At 59.9% G+C, this 19945-nt stretch overlaps 1 protein-coding gene across 5 annotated transcripts in view; it reads left to right on the forward strand.

The window, feature by feature from the left end:
- KCNH2 (potassium voltage-gated channel subfamily H member 2) overlaps window positions 1–18524 on the forward strand; it is a 33352-nt gene extending 14828 nt beyond the window's left edge. For 2 of the 5 annotated variants that reach the window (XM_033193037.1, XM_033193039.1), the window contains exons 3-15: window positions 3725–3889; window positions 4957–5400; window positions 5947–6158; window positions 10621–11049; window positions 11634–12021; window positions 12350–12549; window positions 13053–13305; window positions 14402–14595; window positions 14914–15013; window positions 15588–15860; window positions 15970–16156; window positions 16424–16601; window positions 17966–18520. In XM_033193037.1, the coding sequence (XP_033048928.1) occupies window positions 3725–3889; window positions 4957–5400; window positions 5947–6158; window positions 10621–11049; window positions 11634–12021; window positions 12350–12549; window positions 13053–13305; window positions 14402–14595; window positions 14914–15013; window positions 15588–15860; window positions 15970–16156; window positions 16424–16601; window positions 17966–18115 (3173 nt within the window). In that variant the 3' untranslated portion in view covers window positions 18116–18520. Of the gene's footprint in view, window positions 1–1344; window positions 1517–3724; window positions 3890–4956; window positions 5401–5946; window positions 6159–7543; window positions 8048–10620; window positions 11050–11633; window positions 12022–12349; window positions 12550–13052; window positions 14058–14401; window positions 14596–14913; window positions 15014–15587; window positions 15861–15969; window positions 16157–16423; window positions 16602–17965 lie in introns of those variants that run through there. The other 3 variants (XM_033193040.1, XM_033193041.1, XM_033193042.1) reach the window with 3 other exon arrangements.
- Window positions 18525–19945: the final 1421 nt, after the last annotated feature.

Consider the following 19945-nt stretch of genomic DNA (forward strand, 5'->3'; position numbering starts at 1 on the left):
CCCTTGTTTGCCTCTCTTCTGTCTCAAGCTTATGGAGACCTCAAGCCAGGCTCTGAGCTTCACATATCTTAGGCCGTTTCACCCCCACAGCCCTGGGGGGTGGGCAGGATCACCCTGTGTTGCAGATGAGCGCCCTGGGGCTCTGGGCTGGTAAGTGACTGGGCCAAAGTCATTCTAACGCAATGTGCAGAGGCCACCTGACTCCACAGCCCATGCCCCCTCCCTTTGAGACTGGGAACTTTCTCCCCTCTTGCACCCCCTCCACCCTCCTTGTCTGTCCTGGCTGCCCCCGAGTGCTCCAGTGTTGGCTGCCTCGGGAGTGTGGGCTGTGCCTGCCACGGAGTGGCTCTCAGCGGAACTGCAGACTGCAGCAGCTGGATCCTTCGTCTCTGTCCTGGGGAGCTGGGCCACTGGCAGGAGCCAGGGCGAGTCGGAGGGAGAAGGGAGCAGAGCGAGGGCCTAGGGGTCTGGAGTAGGTGGGCACCGGGGCAAATGAAGGCACTCCCACCCCCCCATAACCCAAGCAGTGGTGGGATGGCGTCTGACTGGGAGGCCTGGCTGAAGAGCTGGGAGCAGGTGATGTGGCAGTTTACAGAAGCCCCAGCTGACCCGGCAGGGTGGTCGGATGCAGTGCCTCCAAGAGCCCAGGCCTATCTGGGGCCCCACTTTCCTTCCTTCCACATCCCCTTGATGATCGCTAGATCTCCCCTGTCTCGGCCCCTGCCTTCAGGCAGGGCTCCAGTTCACATTTTTGGAATAACCAGGCCTTTGACAGGGTTATTTTGAAAGGAAAAATTTCTTGAATCTCGACAAAGGAAGAGGACCAACAGACACTCCTCTCTCTCCCTCCTCTCTCTCTCTCTCTCTCTCTCTCCTCTCTCTCTCTCTCTCGTGTTTAAGTGTGAGGCACAGGCTTGTGCTGCGAGATGGTGTATACCTAGAGTTTCTGTGACCCTGGCGAGGGGTTTTGAGATGTGGGGTCCAGGACTAGGTGGGCTTCAGAATGCCATTCTGGGCTCACTTGCTGAGCAGCTTGAGCTGAAGAGGGGACGGGGTGCTGAGGTCTCAAGGTTGGAATTTCCGGGGCCCTGTGCTGGGGACAGAGTCTCCAGCCCATTCTGAAGGTTGGGTTCATCTTGGCTCCAGACTCTAGGTTTCTCTGAGGCAAGCTCCCTGGTGAGGACTTAGGTTCGAGGGCCTGGCTGGCTGTGGTCCCTGGGGTGGGTGCTGGGTCTCCAGGGCTAAGGCTCCCTGGTCTCCAGCCTCTCTTCAGTCCTGATGAGGCGCATCCCTGTTCAGGCCGCTGCCGGCCATCACCATATTAGGGCATAAACTCCAGGCAGGCTGTCTGGGTGCCAAATGGTCTCCAGCTGGGCCCAGCCCCCTGCAGCTTCCAGCACCACAGCTGTGTGTCAGAGGCCGGAGGTCAGGGGACAAGAGTGGCTGCTGCAGGGAGACCCAGACAGAGCCCCGGAGCTCAGGGCCCTTGGGCAGAGCTGTGAGCGTCTGGGATGTGGTGAGTGGAAGGGCTGAGGGGTGGGGCAGAGAGCCCCTTCACCTAGTGCCATCCTGTTTAAGCTGGTTTCAGAGGACCTCGTTCCCCTAGATGAATCCCCAGCTGGTTAGAATCCCTGAGCCTGGCCAGCATCTGCTGTGTATCAGGCCCTTCCCACCTGGCCTGCTCCCTGCCTCCCCAGCACACAGCCCCTTGGCCTCACTGACAGGCTTCAAGCACCAGCTCCAAGTCCCAGGGGTGGCGCCGCCTCCAAGTTACCGGCCTCTGTTGCTGGCCTCTCCCTTGACTCATAGCACCACCACCATCGCCCCTGCTGTGGGTTTGAGATCAGGAGTAGGGGTGAGCCAGGGAGGTTCTGGGAGGTAGAAAGGTGAGGAGAGGCTGGGTGTGGTGGCTCACACCTGTAATCCTCGCACTTTGGGAGGCTGAGGCGGGCAGATCACTTGAGGCCAGGAGTTCGAGACCAACACAGTGAAAACCCTGTCTCTATCAAAATATACAAAAGTCAGCTGGGCGTGGTAGCATGCAGCTGTAGTCCCAGCTACTTGGAAGGCTGAGGCAGGAGAATCGCTTGAACCTGGGAGGCAGAGGTTGCAGTGAGCCAAGATCATGCTGCTGCACTCCACCCTGGGCGACAGAGTGAAACCCTGTCTCAAAAAAACAAAAAAAAACAAAAAAAAAACAAAGGGAGGCTGGGTTGCTAAGATGGAGCAGGACTGCATGGTTCATCACCCTTGCCTCTCCCCCATGCCTGCAGCCTCCCTGTTAACATGGCCTGTCACTGACACCACCAGCCAGTGCTGGCCCCAGGGCTTATGACTCTAGGCGCTAGGCACTTCGGTAGGGACGGGAGACACTGGGAGGCAGAGAAGACAGCTGAGCAGAGGGGGAGCCGAGAGGAAGGAAGAGGCTCCCTAGGGAGAGTGGGAGATGAGGAGCCTGCCTGGTGGGTCCCTGGGGGGCCATAGAGGAGCTGGAGCAGTATGTTAACTGCCTTCTGGTTTCATTAAGGACTTCCTGTGAGCAGGAGGTTCTGAGCTTGGTCTTAGGTGGAACTGAGTGCTTGGCCTAAAAGGGGCTCCTTCAGAAATCAGCATGGGAGGGCGTGGGGCCCATGTGCTCAACAGGGAGCTGAGGGAGACCAGGTGCACTTGGCCTGGGGGACTGACCTCATCTGGTACAGGTCCTTTGGTGGACAGAGAGAGACTAGAAAAGAAAAAATCAAAGATCAAGGGAAATGCGAGGCGAGGCGAAGATGAAAGATCTAGAAGCAGTGCTTCTTAGACTCTTTGGTGAAGGATCAGTTTTCTTTAATGCTAATATGTTATAGGCTGGTACATCTGTGAAATACAAGAGCACATGCGTGGATATTATGGCGATGCCAAATTGCTGTAAAGTTTTTGAAACTCTTGCTTTCAACGTCTGTCCTTATCTTGTGTGCTGACACAACGGCTGGTGCTAATCTAGAGAGAACAGAGACGGAGACAGATAGTAACAGCTAACCGTCTGTAGTGTGCAGCATACGCCAGGCATTGCCTAAGCACTCAGCATGTGCTGACTTGGTTAATCTTTATAAGTCGTAAGAAAAGAATTATATACACTATGAGTATCACAGCATCATTGTGTACCCCATAAATATGTACAATTATTGTGTCAATTAAAAAGTTAAAAAATTTTTAAAAGAAAAAATTATTCTTCTTCCCATTTTGTAGATAGAAAAAATGAGGCACAGGGATGTTAAATAATTTAGGAAAAAATGCATAAGTGATTAAGTAGCAGATCCGGGCTATGAACCCAGAGATCGTAGGCCTTAGTCTGTGGACTTAAGCACTGTGCTACAGCGCCTCATGTGAGGGAAAGGCAGAGGTGCTGGGAGGATATGAGGAAATGAGATAGGGAGGAAATGAGATCAAAGAGGGGAAGAAGGATCATAGCCAGGATGAGAGAAAGTGCACCTAGGAAAGAGCTAGATAAATCACACAGGCAGAGAGAGGGGTAGGGGAGTCCAGTAGCAACAAGCTGGGGCAGACAGATTGAGGGGAGCCATAAGGGTGGCAGGCACATGGCTGGGTGGGGGATCAGGACGGGAGATCCTGGAGAGGAAGGGCCATATGAGGAGGCAGAAGTGGAAGGGCCCACTTGGGCTCCAGGCTTTCTGCTCTGCCCACTGAGAGGGTGCCAAGGGAGCTATGTCCTCCCACTCCACAGGGAGCTGCTTCCTATGTCTGGTGGATGTGGTGCCCGTGAAGAACGAGGATGGGGCTGTCATCATGTTCATCCTCAATTTCGAGGTGGTGATGGAGAAGGACATGGTGGGGTCCCCGGCTCATGACACCAATCACCGGGGCCCCCCCACCAGCTGGCTGGCCCCAGGTAGGTGTACTTGCTTTAGGGCAGGCTCAGGGGTTCGTGGTCTTACTTCTCTGGGGCTGTGAGCTGTCGGAGGTCAACACTGTGCAGGAAGGGAGGATGTAGTGGTTGGGTGGGGGGGTCCCTTTGGAGGTGGGAAGTGAACCCTGTACCCTGAGGATGTGGCCTGGTTCCCCTGGCCCAGGATGGACATACGGGGGTGGAATGGCAGGGCCCAGAATCACAGGTCCTTGGCATGGGCTAGCACCGTTTCCTTAGCCTCACCTAGAGGGCTTCCGATCCCAGCATCCCCTGGGAGTGGTCCTCTCTCTAGTCTGGCTTGAGCAGCCCAGGGGTGGGGAACATGACCACCTGGGAGCAGCTCCTTGACACAGTAGGAAGCTGTGTCCCATGGACTCAGCTCTGTGTAGTTTCTGCCATCTGGTCCTTGTTCATGGACTGGCCAAGTTTCCTGGGGGTCTGGGCTAGCTGAGGAGAGGCTTTGAGGGAATGCCCACCTGGGCTGGACCATCCCCTTGACAACAAAGGCTCTGAGCCTCCTCCTCTGTCAGGACGCCCTTTTTGGCTTAATTTTAATCTTTCCCTCAGCATCATGACGAAAGTGCTCACCTCTTGGTTTCTCACACTCTAAAATGACAATGTCAGTAACACTGGCCCTACCTGTTCATCGGATGCCACCTGAACGGCAGGGCCCCTGGCATTGCTTCGCCCACTTAGGCACAGGCCCCACCCACTGGCTATGTGACCTCCAGAGAGTGACATGACGCCTTTGTGGCCACACTTCCTCATGTCTAAAATGGGGACGCTGGCACCCAGCGACCGGTGTGAGAGACAGGGATGATTTATGGAATCCGCCCTGAAGTGTCGCTTCAGATACAGCTTTTTATGATGACTGGATTCTAGAATGATTTTTGAGACTCGAGGTCAAAATATTGTGCATGGGAGCGGGGTTGGAGGGTTGCCCGTTCCCCTCTTTCCCTTACCCAGTGGCTGGGGCTCTATTTCCCAGGCCTTGCCCACTCCAGGGCTGCTCGCGGTTCCCACGGCCACATGCCTCTCCTCTTCCGCAGGCCGCGCCAAGACCTTCCGCCTGAAGCTGCCCGCGCTGCTGGCGCTGACGGCCCGGGAGTCGTCGGTGCGGTCGGGCGGCGCAGGCGGCGGGGGCGCCCCCGGGGCCGTGGTGGTGGACGTGGACCTGACGCCCGCGGCACCCAGCAGCGAGTCCCTGGCCCTGGACGAAGTGACGGCCATGGACAACCACGTGGCAGGGCTTGGGCCCGCGGAGGAGCGGCGCGCGCTGGTGGGCCCCGGCTCTCCGCCCCACAGCGCGCCCGGCCCGCTCCCATCGCCCCGCGCGCACAGCCTCAACCCCGACGCTTCAGGCTCCAGCTGCAGCCTGGCCCGGACGCGCTCCCGAGAGAGCTGCGCCAGCGTGCGCCGCGCCTCGTCCGCCGACGACATCGAGGCCATGCGCGCCGGGGCGCTGCCCCCGCCACCGCGCCATGCCAGCACCGGTGAGGGCGCCACAGGACCAGTTCCGCCCCAGTCCACGCTTCCTCGCCTGCCAGGCTTGCTGCATTCTCGGCCCTCAGCTTCCGACCTTTCCACTACGTCCTGGGTGCCTGGGAGATGGAAATCCCATTAAGCACTTATTTAATTCCATTAAGTGGCCTGTTGCGCTATTAAATGTCCATTCATCCCATTACATTCTTCCACTCCCAGAGCCCTCGTGGGTCCCTGGACTGGCTGTCCCGGGACGGCCTGGAGCAGGGATGCCCTGGGGAGGAGACGCGCCCGGCCTTGGAACACCACCTGGCCCTCTGCCTGCCAGTGTCCTGGGGCAGACCGTTTCCTCCTCTTCTTCCTGGTCACAGGGCTGTCTCCTGGCTGTTTCCTTAGAGTGGTGCGCGGGGTCTGACCTCCCTTGTTTCTTGTGACTCCCCTGGACTCCCAGGGACTCCTGACTGTGCAGGGCCTGGTCTCCACTCTTGGTCTGTGGGTGGCCTGCCTGGCCTGGGGCCTTCGGCCTGCTGGCCTGACCATGTTGCCTCTCCACCTAGGGGCCATGCACCCCCTGCGCAGTGGCTTGCTCAACTCCACCTCAGACTCCGACCTCGTGCGCTACCGCACCATCAGCAAGATTCCCCAAATCACCCTCAACTTTGTGGACCTCAAGGGTGACCCCTTCTTGGCTTCGCCCACCAGTGACCGTGAGATCATAGCACCCAAGATAAAGGAGCGAACCCACAATGTCACCGAGAAGGTCACCCAGGTAGGTGCCCAGCGACTGGGCTCTCCTCTCACCTTGGAGGAGCTTGGAGAGGGGGTGGGAGTGGGCTGTGGTCCAGAGCCGGGTGGAGGGGGCTAGCCAGTGAAGGCCTCTTGGAAGGAGGCAGACCTGAGGGCTGGGGTTGGCGATCTATTCCAGAGCTGGGGTTGTGGGAGAGGGGACAGTCCGAGAAGTTCTGGAGAGGGGCCCTGGAGGGGCCTGGGGAAGGGCTGGGGACAGCAGATGGGGAGGATTGGTGGATGGGGTGTGTGCCTTCAGGGCACAGAGTGAGGACAGGACAGTTGAGGCTGGGGGCATGAGAGGGCCAGTAGCAAAGGGGGAAGGCGGCCTGAGGGACATGAAACGTCTGGCTGCAGGCTGTGTGAAGGGAGTACTAGGGGCCACGCCAACTGGGAGGCTTCAAATGAGAAGGGGTCACAGAGGTCAAGGACAGGAGGGTCCTGATTCTTCTAGGCCAAGGTGATGCGCCAGGCAGAGGGCGGGCCCCAGTCCTGTGGGGATGGCCGGGATGGCCTCGAAGGGCCCAACTATGTCCCGAAAGCATGGGAGAAGCAAGTTCCTTCTCATGGGGAGGGGACTGGATGGCGGTTGGTACAAAGATATGGGTCAGGTCCCTGAATCCTGGACCAGAGAAGACCCCTCAGCCTTGGAGGCATTAGCCAGCCTGGTCTTCTGTCCCCTCCTGGGTTTGGGGTCCTCCTGGCAGCAAGAGGACCTGCGACCCCTCCATGGCCTCATCCACCCCACACCTTAGCCTTTGGGAGCTGGGGTGGGTGCGTTAGGAGTGTGGATACCTGCAGTGAATGAGAAGCCTGGGATAATGTGGGGGACTCCTGTCCCAAGCTGTCCCCTTCTGCCCCTTCCACAGCAGCTGCCTGGTTGGCCCATGTGAGGGAGCTGCCCGGCTACCTTGGCAGCCTCCTGGCCCTGCTCCCATCGCCTGGCTCTCTGGGTCCCCGCCAGGTCTCCAGCCCATTGGCTTTGACTCCAGAACACTCCCCCTTGCCCCAGGCCCTTATCTGGCCGCCTACCCCTCTCTCCCTCCTCCCTTGCCTCTCTCTTGGTTCCCACCTGAGCCCCTGGCATCTGCCCTGCTCCTGTCCTTGCTGCATGTGCCCGTGAGTTGTGGTGGGTCTGTGCATGTGCGCCTGTATGTGTCGGCAGGCGTGTGTGTTCCTGCCAGTCACCAGCAGTCTCTCCATCTCTGGGTGTCTCTGTCTGACTCTGGCTGGCTCAGCACTGGACCGGCTGGGCGGGGGTGTCAGGGAGACCATTAATCTGCGGTGACAGGCCCGGCTGCTGGCGGAGGGGGTGGGGCTCAGGCTGCGGGAGCGCCGCTGCAGGAGCCCGGGCAGGCTGCCGGGGAGGGGGCCGCTGGCCGGGCACCGGTGGGGCGGGGGAGCCCAGTGTGGCGGGGTGGGGGTGGGGAGGAGGAGGGGCCGGCTGGAGGAGCCGAGGTTCTGAGTGCGGCCGCTACTGGGCTGGCGGGCGGGCAGAGCGCGGCACCCTGGCAGCAGGGCCCACACCACGGGGCCATGGGCAATTCGAGCCAGGCAGGCTGCTGTCCATGCTTACTGCCAGGGTGACCCCAGCCCCGGGGCCCAGCCCCAACCACCCTGGCTTCATGCCAGAGTCTGCCCTGGCTACCAGTCGGCCAGCCTCGGGGGTGCAGCCTGGGCTGGGACTGCTGCTGGGGTGCAGGTGAGGCACTGGTCGGGCCCTCAGGCCCCAGGGCAGGCAGGCTGCAGGGTGCCAAGTCGTCCATGGCGGCCCCAGCTGGGAAGGCGAGCAGGACAGGGGCTCTGTGGCCCAGGGCCCAGAAAGGCCGGGTGAGGCGGGCAGTGCGCATCTCTAGCCTCGTGGCCCAGGAGGTAGGTGACACCCGGTCCTTCCTCTTCTTTCTGGGGCTGGGGCACTGAGACAGGTGGCTGGCCCGAGGGCTCTGGCTCCAGGCTGGGGAGAGGGCTGCTGGGAAGCAGGAAGCTTTGGGAGCCATGGGGCCTGGCCCTGCTCACCCACGCTTGGCTCCTGCTCTCATTCCCTCCCAGGCTGGGCTTACATAGCTTCCCTTGCCGGGACTTCCCCTCCCCTGTGGCTGCCATGGCCCACAGTCCTAGAGCTCAAAATGCAAAGTGGGGAGATGACAGGAATGAGACGGATGCCCAGAGAGATGCTGGGGAGGCAGAGTGGGGAGAAGGAGCCCATAGGCAGGACCGTGAGAAGCCGGCAGGCAGCAGCTGGGCCTGGCATGGAGGCACTGGGGCTCCCTTGCTCTGTGTGCTGGGATTGGACCCGGTGGGCAAGGGAGGCTTGTGCTGTTGTGGGGAGTCGAGGAGGCTGGAATATGCGGAAGCCACTGTGTGGGTGGTGAGGGTGCGCTGAGCTGAGGCACCTGGCGCATCTCTTCATGGGCGGCCGACGCGTGGTGGCTGGGCCATGCACTACTCCGTTACCTCCTGGGAGCCATCCAGCAGCTCTCTTGTCAGAACCTGGGGTGGGCTTGGGCCAACAGTGGAGGAGGAGTGGGAGGTGGCTCAGGGCTGAGTCTGGGAATCCCATCCCTGCCCCTGCCGCCCCACACCTGAGCATTCTGCCTTGGCTCATATGCTCTTTCCAGCTGGGGGACAGGTACAGGTAGGTCTTCCCACCCACAGCTGAGGAGCCAGGGTTTGACTTAAGCAAGCCAGCTTCAGTATTCTATAGGACAACAGGCTTGGGGGGACAGACCTGGCCCAAGGCCATAGGTGAGCTGGTGGCTGAAGAGCTGGGACTGGCCCCTGTCAGGACGAGGTGTGCCCCGTGCACGTGTGAGTTTGTGCCCTGGGCAATGTTGCTCATGCTGTGTGCAGACTCAGGGGTAGGGTAAGGTCACTGCTGTTAGGGGTGGTCCTGACACCTCTGCCCAGAGGCTTGACCTCTCAGGCACAGAGAAGAGTCCTATCCAGGGGCAGCTACCTTCTTCGGCCCCCTTGTCAGCAGGGGCCTGGCTAGTTGTTTTTTTTTTTTTTTTCTCCAGTCCCCACTTGATCACTGAAGGGATCCCCACCCGTGGGCAATTGCTGTCTGCCTTAAGGAGCTGGGCATGCAGCAGGTAGAGCAGAAATGGAGCCTGGGAGCCTGTCCATGTGTTCCCTCCCTGCCCTAGGCCTCAGCTGCTCCTGCAGCCCATCTGGTACCTCTGGAGGCCCTCTGTCCACCCCAGGGTGGTCAGATCTTTACGACCCATCTTAACTTCTAGTTATTTCCTCTAAGGAAATGTTCTCCAAGCAGCGCCATCTATGAAGGTGTCTTGGGCAAGCCCAGCTTGAGTATGAAGGAGTCTTTGGGACTCACCCACTATAGCCTCCCCAACCCAAAAGCCTGAGGCTGTGGGGGCCTGGGAGTTGGTGCTTCTGGGAGCAGGGCCAGCACCTCTGGAATTCATGGGAGCTGGGCAAGGCCTTGGGTTCAGCTGGCTGCCCAGGGATGGCAGGGAGAGCTTGGGGAGGGGGCTTTTGGGTTGAGCTGCGTGTCTGAGAGAGGATTCTAGGGAGACCCAGAAGCTTCTGGGATTGTGGAGAAGCTGGCCGGAGCTCTTCTTAGTTTGCCTTGGGAGCAAGAGGGATGTGCGTGCTGTCACTGGGTCTGGATGGCCAGCCTGCCTCTGTCTGATGAGTGTGAGTGTGGAGGGGGCAGGGTGTGAGTGTGAGCTGGTACAGGGGCTGTGTGTGTCACTGCTGAGCAGTCCCTGTGTGCACATCCCTCTGTGTAAGTTGGGTGCCATCTCCTCTCGGCTGGGCTAGGTCTTCTTTGTCCCTTTGTAAGAGGGTGGGAAGGTGAGGACTGTGGGCTGTCCCTGACCTGTGTGGAGAGGGGTCTGAGGGAGCGAGGTATACAAGTGAAGGGGGCGAGTGTCTTGGTCTTTCCTCATCCTGGAAGCCAAGGGACCCAAGACTGATTGCCTGGTGTCCTCGGGCCTGTGGCATGAAGACAGGCTGGTAGGAACTGCAGTGACTACCAGTCAATGGACTGGGACTATGGCTCCTGGGGCCGGTGCCTAGGCTGGGAGCTGTTGTCCTTGGAACCCCTTCTGGTCTGAGACTATGACGTGTGTGGTTGGAGGTGTGGGCCAGTGTCTCAGGACAGTCACAGCGGCAGGTCTGCATCTGCATTGCCGGTGGGGAGCAGCACTGGGTGTTCCTGCTGAGTGTCCTGAATCAACGTCTGCCGGGAACTGTTGGAACTGTTCGGAGCCAGTCCTGTGCTGTGTGTCATTTTGGGAACCATGATGCCCAAACCTGCGGGCGGCCATTTGCTGTGGTCGCTTGGCTGAGGGGTGGGCATTCTGAGGGAAACATTTTTGGCCTTCTGCTCACTCTGCTTGGCCGCGGCAGAGATGTCATTGCTCCTGCCCCCGAGGTCCCGTGGCCTGCCTCACCCATGCTTCTGCCTTCCCCGCGTGCAGGTCCTGTCCTTGGGCGCCGATGTGCTGCCTGAGTACAAGCTGCAGGCACCGCGCATCCACCGCTGGACCATCCTGCACTACAGCCCCTTCAAGGCAGTGTGGGACTGGCTCATCCTGCTGCTGGTCATCTACACGGCTGTCTTCACACCCTACTCGGCTGCCTTCCTGCTGAAGGAGACGGAAGAAGGCCCGCCTGCTACCGAGTGTGGCTATGCCTGCCAGCCGCTGGCCGTGGTGGACCTCATTGTGGACATCATGTTCATCGTGGACATTCTCATCAACTTCCGCACCACCTACGTCAATGCCAACGAGGAGGTGGTCAGCCACCCCGGCCGCATCGCCGTCCACTACTTCAAGGGCTGGTTCCTCATCGACATGGTGGCCGCCATCCCCTTCGACCTGCTCATCTTCGGCTCTGGCTCTGAGGAGGTGGGGTTAACAAGGAGGCAGGTGGTGCGGGGAGAGGAGAGGCCAGGAAGGTGGTGGGAGGTAGTGGGGTGGAGAGGGTGGTGAGGAGGACAGAGAAAAAGAGAGAGAGAGAGAGAGAGAGAGAGAGAGACAGTGGGAGAGAGACATGGTAGCAAGGCAGCTGCAGAGGCATGGTGGGTACCCCAGCAAATCTATGCTCCTCCACTCCGTACAAGCTCCTCGCAGGTTGCAGAGGGCCACACACGACACCTTTTTTTCTATTTCATCCACCCCAAGGGGCCATTATTTTGTAGCTACACCAAAGTGCCCTAGAAGCTGGTGGGAGTGGGCAGGCACCCTAGAGTGATCACTGCACCTTTCGGTGCCCCTGTTTCCTCATCCGCACTATGGGGGCTGCCTCGGTCCCAAAGCTAGCACTAAGATTAATGAGACGCGTGCGCTGGGTCCAGCGTGGGCTTCAACTCTTAGGAGGAGGTTCTAGGATGTCTTTGGGGATCTGACCTCTGATGCCTGCTCTGAGGGCCACAGCACCTCCCCTCCTCCCTTGCCCCGTCAACAGAATGTGCCCCTTCCCTGTCCCCCAGCTAATCGGACTGCTGAAGACTGCGCGGCTGCTGCGGCTGGTGCGCGTGGCACGGAAGCTGGACCGCTACTCAGAGTACGGCGCGGCCGTGCTGTTCTTGCTCATGTGCACCTTCGCGCTTATCGCGCACTGGCTGGCCTGCATCTGGTACGCCATCGGCAACATGGAGCAGCCGCACATGGACTCCCGCATCGGCTGGCTGCACAACCTGGGCGACCAGATAGGCAAGCCCTACAACAGCAGTGGCCTGGGCGGCCCCTCCATCAAGGACAAGTATGTGACCGCACTCTACTTCACCTTCAGCAGCCTCACCAGCGTGGGCTTTGGCAACGTCTCTCCCAACACCAACTCAGAGAAGATCTTCTCCATCTGCGTCATGCTCATTGGCTGTGAGTGTGCCCAGGGGCGGGTGGCGGGGAGAGCCCACGGTGGAGGAACCCAAGTTGGAGGAAACTGAGGCTGCTAGCCGGGCCAGAGTGAGGACCCTGGGACTTAGAGACTCCAGGGGCCACCATCGTGACATGGTTTGGGGGCTGGGTCACCAGGGTGGGGACTACTGAAGGGTGGGGTGTGCTGGAATGCAGATGTACAAGGGCATCTTGTGGGCATGTCGATGCTGAGACTGAGACACTGACCTGGTGTGGGGCCTGAGCAGGGTCCCTGTGGGTGGGTGGGGTTCCCGCAGAGGCTGACAGCCCCACGTGCCCACGCCCCCAGCCCTCATGTACGCTAGCATCTTCGGCAACGTGTCGGCCATCATCCAGCGGCTGTACTCGGGCACAGCCCGCTACCACACACAGATGCTGCGGGTGCGGGAGTTCATCCGCTTCCACCAGATCCCCAACCCCCTGCGCCAGCGCCTCGAGGAGTACTTCCAGCACGCCTGGTCCTACACCAACGGCATCGACATGAATGCGGTGAGGCCACCAGGGTGTGGCCAGTGGGTGGCAGGCTGGGAAGAGTAGGGTGGCAGAGGGGAGCCTCTTGGCACAGCAAGCAAGTCTCAGGTGGTCACAGTCAGTAGTAAGAAGGACCCTGGAGGCATGTTGCCCCTTTTTGTCCATGAGGAGACGGAAGCCCTTGGAACCCCTTCTCTGGAGAGCTCCCCTTTTGGGGTAGGAGCTATATATCACATAGGCGAAGGGGTGAAATCCTTATGACAGCCCAGGGTGGGAATGGTCTCTATGCCTTACAAATAAGAACATGGAGGTCTAGAGCCCAAGGGTGCTCAGCCAGGGGTGGTGAAGCTGGAGTGGGGTTTCAGGTCCTTCCCATGACACTGGGCCACCTGATGCTTCCGAGATCTCCCACGCCTGGAGAATGAGGTTTCCCTGACATGGAGGGGTGGGATGGTGGAGTGGAGTGTGGGTTGGGGGGTCCCAAGGGAGGGTGTGCTGAGCTGCCCCCACCCCGCCCCCAGGTGCTGAAGGGCTTCCCTGAGTGCCTGCAGGCTGACATCTGCCTGCACCTGAACCGCTCACTGCTGCAGCACTGCAAACCCTTCCGAGGGGCCACCAAGGGCTGCCTTCGGGCCCTGGCCATGAAGTTCAAGACCACACATGCACCGCCAGGGGACACACTGGTGCATGCTGGGGACCTGCTCACCGCCCTGTACTTCATCTCCCGGGGCTCCATCGAGATCCTGCGGGGTGACGTCGTCGTGGCCATCCTGGGTATGGGGTGGGGGGCGGGCACTGGACTGGAAATGCCCTCTGCAGCCTCGAGAGGTGTGAGCCCTCAGAATATGCAGTCACTGGGGCTGTGGACCTGGGACTGCCTGCAGGGTCACTGGGCTCCTTTAATTCATCTGAACTCAGGCCCTCCAAGCGGGGCCATGAAGAGGAGCCCCATGTGGGGTGGGGCTGCTGAACTCTGGGGTTCCCACATTCTTCCCTTCAGGATCCACCACAAGCAGACACTTTTTGCTTCCTTAAAGTAGGATCAAATCTAGATCCTCCAGCCTGGGCAGTAGAGGAAGAAATGCTAGCCTGGAAGCTGGGCATTTGGTTTCACTAAGGGCCGTGTGGTTCCCTGCAGCCTCATGCCCAGCCCCATGACATATCCAAAGCAAAGGGAGTCCTGCCCCCTCTCCCCACTTCCTTTCTACCCTGCGGGTGCACAGTGGGTGGGTTGTTGGTGTGTCTGGACACTGAGGACTTCCTCCCCTCTGCCTATCCTTCCTTTGGCCCTGCGTGCCTCAGGGCAGATAGAGCAAACTCTTTCGACCATGGTTTATGGTAGGACATTTTAGATTTTGTTTCTCAGCTCTGTACAAACACAAATACACACTCCCACACAACGAAAATCAAAGTTTCACTACATAACCCTGGGCCTTATTACATGTGGTACATTCTAGCATTTCTGTTCTGTGCTGTGCTAAGCTATACTACTGTATGTTCTTTCAGTAAAAAAAAAAAAAAAAAAATGCTGGTTTTGATTCACCACTGTGTTCTGATCTTTGGTTTGAAGAACATTGCTTACAAGGGTGCAGTGATTGGCTGAGAGGGTGTTTGGGACATGGGGTTTGTGGTAGTCCTGCCGGCTGGGTCTCATTTGCTGGGAGACCCTGGGCTCCTGGCCCCTTCTGCCGGCCCCTCTGGCACTGTCCTGCCTGCTAGGAGCTGAGGGAGGGTGGGCTGGCAAATTGCTTCCCTGGTTGTGTGGGTTGGGGGCCAGCTGGCAGGCGACCCAGCTGAGGGGACATGCTTTGCCTGGGGTGGGGATGCCGCCCCCCGGGGCTGAGCTCCCTGTCCTCTCCATGGCCTCCAGGGAAGAATGACATCTTTGGAGAGCCTCTGAACCTGTATGCAAGGCCTGGCAAGTCGAACGGGGACGTGCGGGCCCTCACCTACTGTGACCTACACAAGATCCATCGGGACGACCTGCTGGAGGTGCTGGACATGTACCCTGAGTTCTCCGACCACTTCTGGTCCAGCCTGGAGATCACCTTCAACCTGCGAGATGTGAGTTGGCTGCCCTGAGCTGGACCCCATCCTCCTGCTTCCAGCTGTGTGGCTGCCCCTTTGCTGTGTGACACTGAACGTGATGCTTCTCTGTCTCAGTTTCCCTGTTTGTCAAATGGTATCATGGAGCAGGCTATAAAAGTCCCAAACTCAATCCTTGCCTGGGGCAGAGGTCACACTGGGGGCAGGGAAGGGTTTCCCCAGAGCTGGGGCGCCCAGCCCTACTTTTTCTGTGTTAAGGAGGGAGCTTGGGTTGGGGCCTGACCCTGGTGGGGCAGGAGAGCACCGAAAGGGCCCTGATACTGATTTTGGTTCCAGACCAACATGATCCCGGGCTCCCCTGGCAGTGCGGAGTTAGAGGGTGGCTTCAGTCGGCAACGCAAGCGCAAGCTGTCCTTCCGCAGGCGCACGGACAAGGGTGAGGCGGGGGAGGGGAGGAAAGGGGAGGGCGGGGCCAAGGTGAGGCTGGGAGCTGGAAGGCGGGGCGGGCCGTGTCTGCTTTACCCAGGCCTCAGACCTTCCCATCCCTTCCTCCAGTGTGCCCACTCCACACCACAGCTGTCCAGCTGCTGCCCATCTTTCAGGGCCCCTGCGGCTGTCACCTCCTCCAGGAAGCCCTCTTCCACCCTCCAGGGCAAGCCTAGGGTTTTTGGACCTCACAGGGCTGTGGTCTCTGAGCACTGCCCTGAATCGATGAGGAGGAAATAACATAGGACAAAGGAGGGCCAGGGAGCCAACAATGGGGCGGAGGCCCCGCAGTCCCAGAGATCCCCCAACCCCCAAAGCACCATTACCGGTGCTTGGGCAGTCGGGGTCCTGGGAGTTCTTGGTCGGCTTGACAGTGGGTGCAAGATAGCAGAAGCAGCAACTGGGGAGAAACCAGGGCGTCCTGCCCAGTCCTCTCCCAGGCTCGCTCCTGTTCCCTCCTCCACCCTTGCCCCCTCCTCTCCGCTCCCCTCCCCTCTCTGAGGCCCATTCTCTGTTTCCCACAGACACGGAGCAGCCAGGGGAGGTGTCGGCCTTGGGGCCGGGCCGGGCGGGGGCAGGGCCGAGTAGCCGGGGCCGGCCGGGGGGGCCGTGGGGGGAGAGCCCGTCCAGTGGCCCCTCCAGCCCTGAGAGCAGTGAGGATGAGGGCCCAGGCCGCAGCTCCAGCCCCCTCCGCCTGGTGCCCTTCTCCAGCCCCAGGCCCCCCGGAGAGCCGCCGGGTGGGGAGCCCCTGATGGAGGACTGCGAGAAGAGCAGCGACACTTGCAATCCCCTGTCAGGTACTCCAGGCGCGTGCAAGGGAGGACCTGGGTGGTAGGCCAGGGAGGACCGGGTGGGGCAGTGGCGGGGCGTCTACCCCGCTCACCCGGCTCTGCTTTCCGGCTGCAGGCGCTTTCTCGGGAGTGTCCAACATTTTCAGCTTCTGGGGGGACAATCGGGGCCGCCAGTACCAGGAGCTCCCTCGATGCCCCGCCCCCACCCCCAGCCTCCTCAACATCCCCCTCTCCAGCCCGGGTCGGCGGCCCCGGGGTGACGTGGAGAGCAGGCTGGACGCCCTCCAGCGCCAGCTCAACAGGTGAGGGAGTGCAGGTGGGGTGTGGGGGCATGCCCTGGAGTCTGGTCCAGCTCCTGGCGGCAGTGTCTGGTAGAGGGAGAGGGCCTGTCTGTGCGTGCAGCAGCTGGATCCCCTTCTTTCATTCCCAGCCGAACTGGGGGCTGCCACACCTCTAGCGCAGAGGGCCTAGGTTGACCAGCTGCCCCTCCCCCCTCCTCTTCCCCACTCCCGGCGGAGGCTTTCACTGGTGTCCCCACTTCCCTGAGCATCCCCTGCTTCCTGCTCCAGGCTGGAGACCCGGCTAAGTGCAGACATGGCCACTGTCCTGCAGCTGCTACAGAGGCAGATGACGCTGGTCCCGCCCGCCTACAGTGCTGTGACCACCCCGGGGCCTGGCCCCACTTCCACATCCCCAATGTTGCCCGTCAGCCCCCTCCCCACCCTCACCTTGGACTCGCTTTCTCAGGTAAGCTCCAGCCCTGCTTCCTCGATGTACCCCTACCCACTTGTTCCCCGATTCCAGCCCAAACCTGCTTTGCTGCCTTTCTACTGGGCTCTGTGGTCCAGCCTCCCTGAACCTTGTCCTGCCCTCCTCCCGTCCCTGTTCTCCTGGAGGAAGGCTGCCTTGGGAGCTGCAGGCTCAGGGTAGGGCAGGAGAGTCCCCCGTCCAAAGCCCCTAGACAGCTGGCTGCAGGGAACCTGTAGGCTAAGTGGCCCGCAGCTTCATTCCCCTAGTATCCACAGCCCCCACCGCTAGACCGCTGAGCATCACCTGAAGAGCCAGCTCCAACTGTGGCGCCTGTGTCTCAGCCATGGGTGCTCTCCAAGGAGAACTGACTGAACCTGAGGCCTGGAGGTGGAGGCTGCATGCCAGAATGTCTAGAGACAGGGTCCCGGGTCCCTTCTGTGAGCGACACTCCCTGGTCTCACTCTCCTGCCCATCTTTGCCTTTGGCACTGGCTGTCACAGGGTCATCTTGAGGGTGCCTGGCATTTCCCAGGGTGTAGAGGTCAAGCCTCCAGGGGAGGACTTCCTGGGCCTGCTTTGCCCCCTCTGTTAGAGATGGGCCTAGGTTGCCCCTTGTCCTCTCCCGGGTGGACCTGCATGTTCCTGGCCTCTGCAGGATGGCGGTGTCTGTGCCACCCTCTGTGTCCATGGGGACTCCTCTGGCTGCCAGAGGCGGCCTGGGATCTGCTCCCTCCCCCCTTCCCTTGGCATCCGCTACCCCCTCCCATATGCTGCCTGCTCCTGTTTGCAGACACCAGGGCCCACGTCAGCAAATGTGCCAGTCTCCCTTCACAGCCGCCCCCGCAGAGCTCTCACCAGCAGACGCTCAGCACCCACAAACCCCTCCCGCCTGCCCCAGCCCTCTCCCTGGCCTTCAGATGCCTGGCCGTCAGCCTGCCTCTGTTTCTAGGTCTCCAAGTTCTTTCTGGATTGCAGGAAAGAATCTTGTCTCTTTTTCTGTCCCAGCTTCTGTCCCAACACAGAGACTGCTTATTGCAGGTTGGGTTGGGCTCAGCGGCCACCTATCCTCAGGAAGAGACAAGGGCCTAGGGTTTTCCCTGCTCCCAGCTCTCTCGTTTGGCTCCTGCTCTTGGAGAATGCCTTTCTCTACTTCCACCTTGGTGCCTTCCCTTGGTGGCCCCTGTCCTGCTCTCACTACCTTGGCTCTTCTCCTTGTCCCCTCCAGCTTCTCTGCCTGCCTGACTCTCCTCTTGGCCCTCCTATCCTCCTGTCCAATCTCTGTCCCCAGCTTCTCTTGCCCCTTTCCGTCCCATTCCTCCTCCTCCATGGCCTCTTTGCCTGCCCATGCTGTGTGTATTGCAGGTTTCCCAGTTCATGGCGTGTGAGGAGCTGCCCCCGGGGGCCCCAGAGCTCCCCCAAGATGGCCCCACGCGACGCCTCTCCCTGCCGGGCCAGCTGGGGGCCCTCACCTCCCAGCCCCTGCACAGACACGGCTCAGACCCGGGCAGTTAGTGGGGCTGCCCAGTGTGGACACATGGCTCACCCAGGGATCAAGGCACTGCTGGGCCGCTCCCCTTGGAGGCCCTGCTCAGGAGGCCCTGACCGTGGAAGGGGAGAGGAACTCGAAGGCACAGCTCCTCCCCCAGCCCTTGGGACCATCTTCTCCTGCAGTCCCCTGGGCCCCAGTGAGAGGGGCAGGGGCAGGGCCGGCAGTAGGTGGGGCCTGTGGTCCCCCCACTGCCCTGAGGGCATTAGCTGGTCTAACTGCCCGGAGGCACCCGGCCCTGGGCCTTAGGCACCTCAAGGACTTTTCTGCTATTTACTGCTCTTATTGTTAAGGATAATAATTAAGGATCATATGAATAATTAATGAAGATGCTGATGACTATGAATAATAAATAATTATCCTGAAGAGACTCCAGTGGTGCTGGGAGGGTGTAACTGTTACTTGCTGTATCCTGTGTTCATGTCTGGACATGTACAGGCGTGCCTGCACAGGAATCTGGGTCTGTCTGCATGCCCAGGCCCACAGGGCTGCCCCTATATCTAGGTCTGGGTGTGTGCAATGGGGGTGCTCCCTGGGGGCTGACACAGGTCATCTCCAGGGAGACAGAATCTTGTCTCTGTAGGGCCCTGGATTCAAGATAACAACCCCCTGGACCACATGCATTTAGAGGCAGTCCTGATGGGACACTGACCTGGCATCTAGCCCTTGAGGGCCATGTGCCTCTGCTGGGCAGGGCACCCTGGCTCCCACAGCAGGCTTCACACTGACTGTGGAAGCAGCCCTGCACTTGTCTCCCTCACCCGGTTCCTGAGCTCACGTTGACCCTAACCTGAAATTGGTCTGAGTCCTGGCCCCACCCCCACCCACAACTTAGCCTTATCTCGTCCAATACAACTGCGCCCTGGCCACACTAGTGACCCCAGCCCTGACCAGAGCTCACTTGGTGTCTGGCTGCAAATGCACCTCACTTGTATCACCTTGGTCCCCTGTGATCCTGGATCTCAAGAGGAGCTTCCTGACGAGGGTACAACCTTCAGGGTGACTCATTCCCATGACTGGGGAGCAAAGCAAGGCAGACATCTTGGGGACAGTGAAGGGTGTGTGTGCAAGTGCCTGCTTGTGCCTGTGTGTGTGTATGTGTGTGTGTGCATGTATGTGTGTGTGCATGTGCTGCTGGGCTCATGAGGACACGCAACCCCCAGAGGAATGCGGTGCAATGACCGCAGCTGGTGTGGAGAGCCAATGGGCGGCGGGCAGGCTGTGCCCAGCTGGGCCGGTTTGCAGGCGGGGAGCTGCCAAAGGCCGGTTTGCAGGCGGGGAGCTGCCAAAGGCCTCCAGAGACCTCAGAGCAGCTTCTCGCTGAGTCCTCAAAACCTCTGGAGGTGGATTTGTGGACTATTTTAAAGATAACTATGCCATTCTCACTGCCCATGCCTGGGTGGGGCAGGTGTTGGTCTCTGAGCAGCCTGGAAGGTTCCCTGTGCCCGGAGCAGGGAGGAGAGAAGGAAGGGATCTCCCCCTTTCCAGGGCCTGGGAGAGACAGGGAGAAGGACGAGATCCACACACAGGTCAGAGGGGAAGAGGGTTGACAGGCATGTCGGGCAGAAAAGACAGGTTTGTGCATCAGCATCTGTCCCATGCGTGTACACACATACACATGCGCATCAGGATCTGTCCAATACATGTACACACACGCACGTGAGTGTGAGCTTGCTTCTGCTCATGGTTTGAAAGTTTAACACAGGCCTTCCTGGTTGGTTGATGTGACTGTCACTGCAGGTGGGGGTCTAGCTGGGGTGGCCTAGATTTGGTGTCAGTGGGGTGTGGCTCTGCTT

The sequence above is a fragment of the Trachypithecus francoisi genome, unplaced genomic scaffold (assembly GCF_009764315.1).
Source record: "Trachypithecus francoisi isolate TF-2019V2 unplaced genomic scaffold, Tfra_2.0 Lachesis_group4, whole genome shotgun sequence".
In the NCBI taxonomy this organism is placed as follows: Eukaryota; Metazoa; Chordata; class Mammalia; order Primates; family Cercopithecidae; genus Trachypithecus; species Trachypithecus francoisi.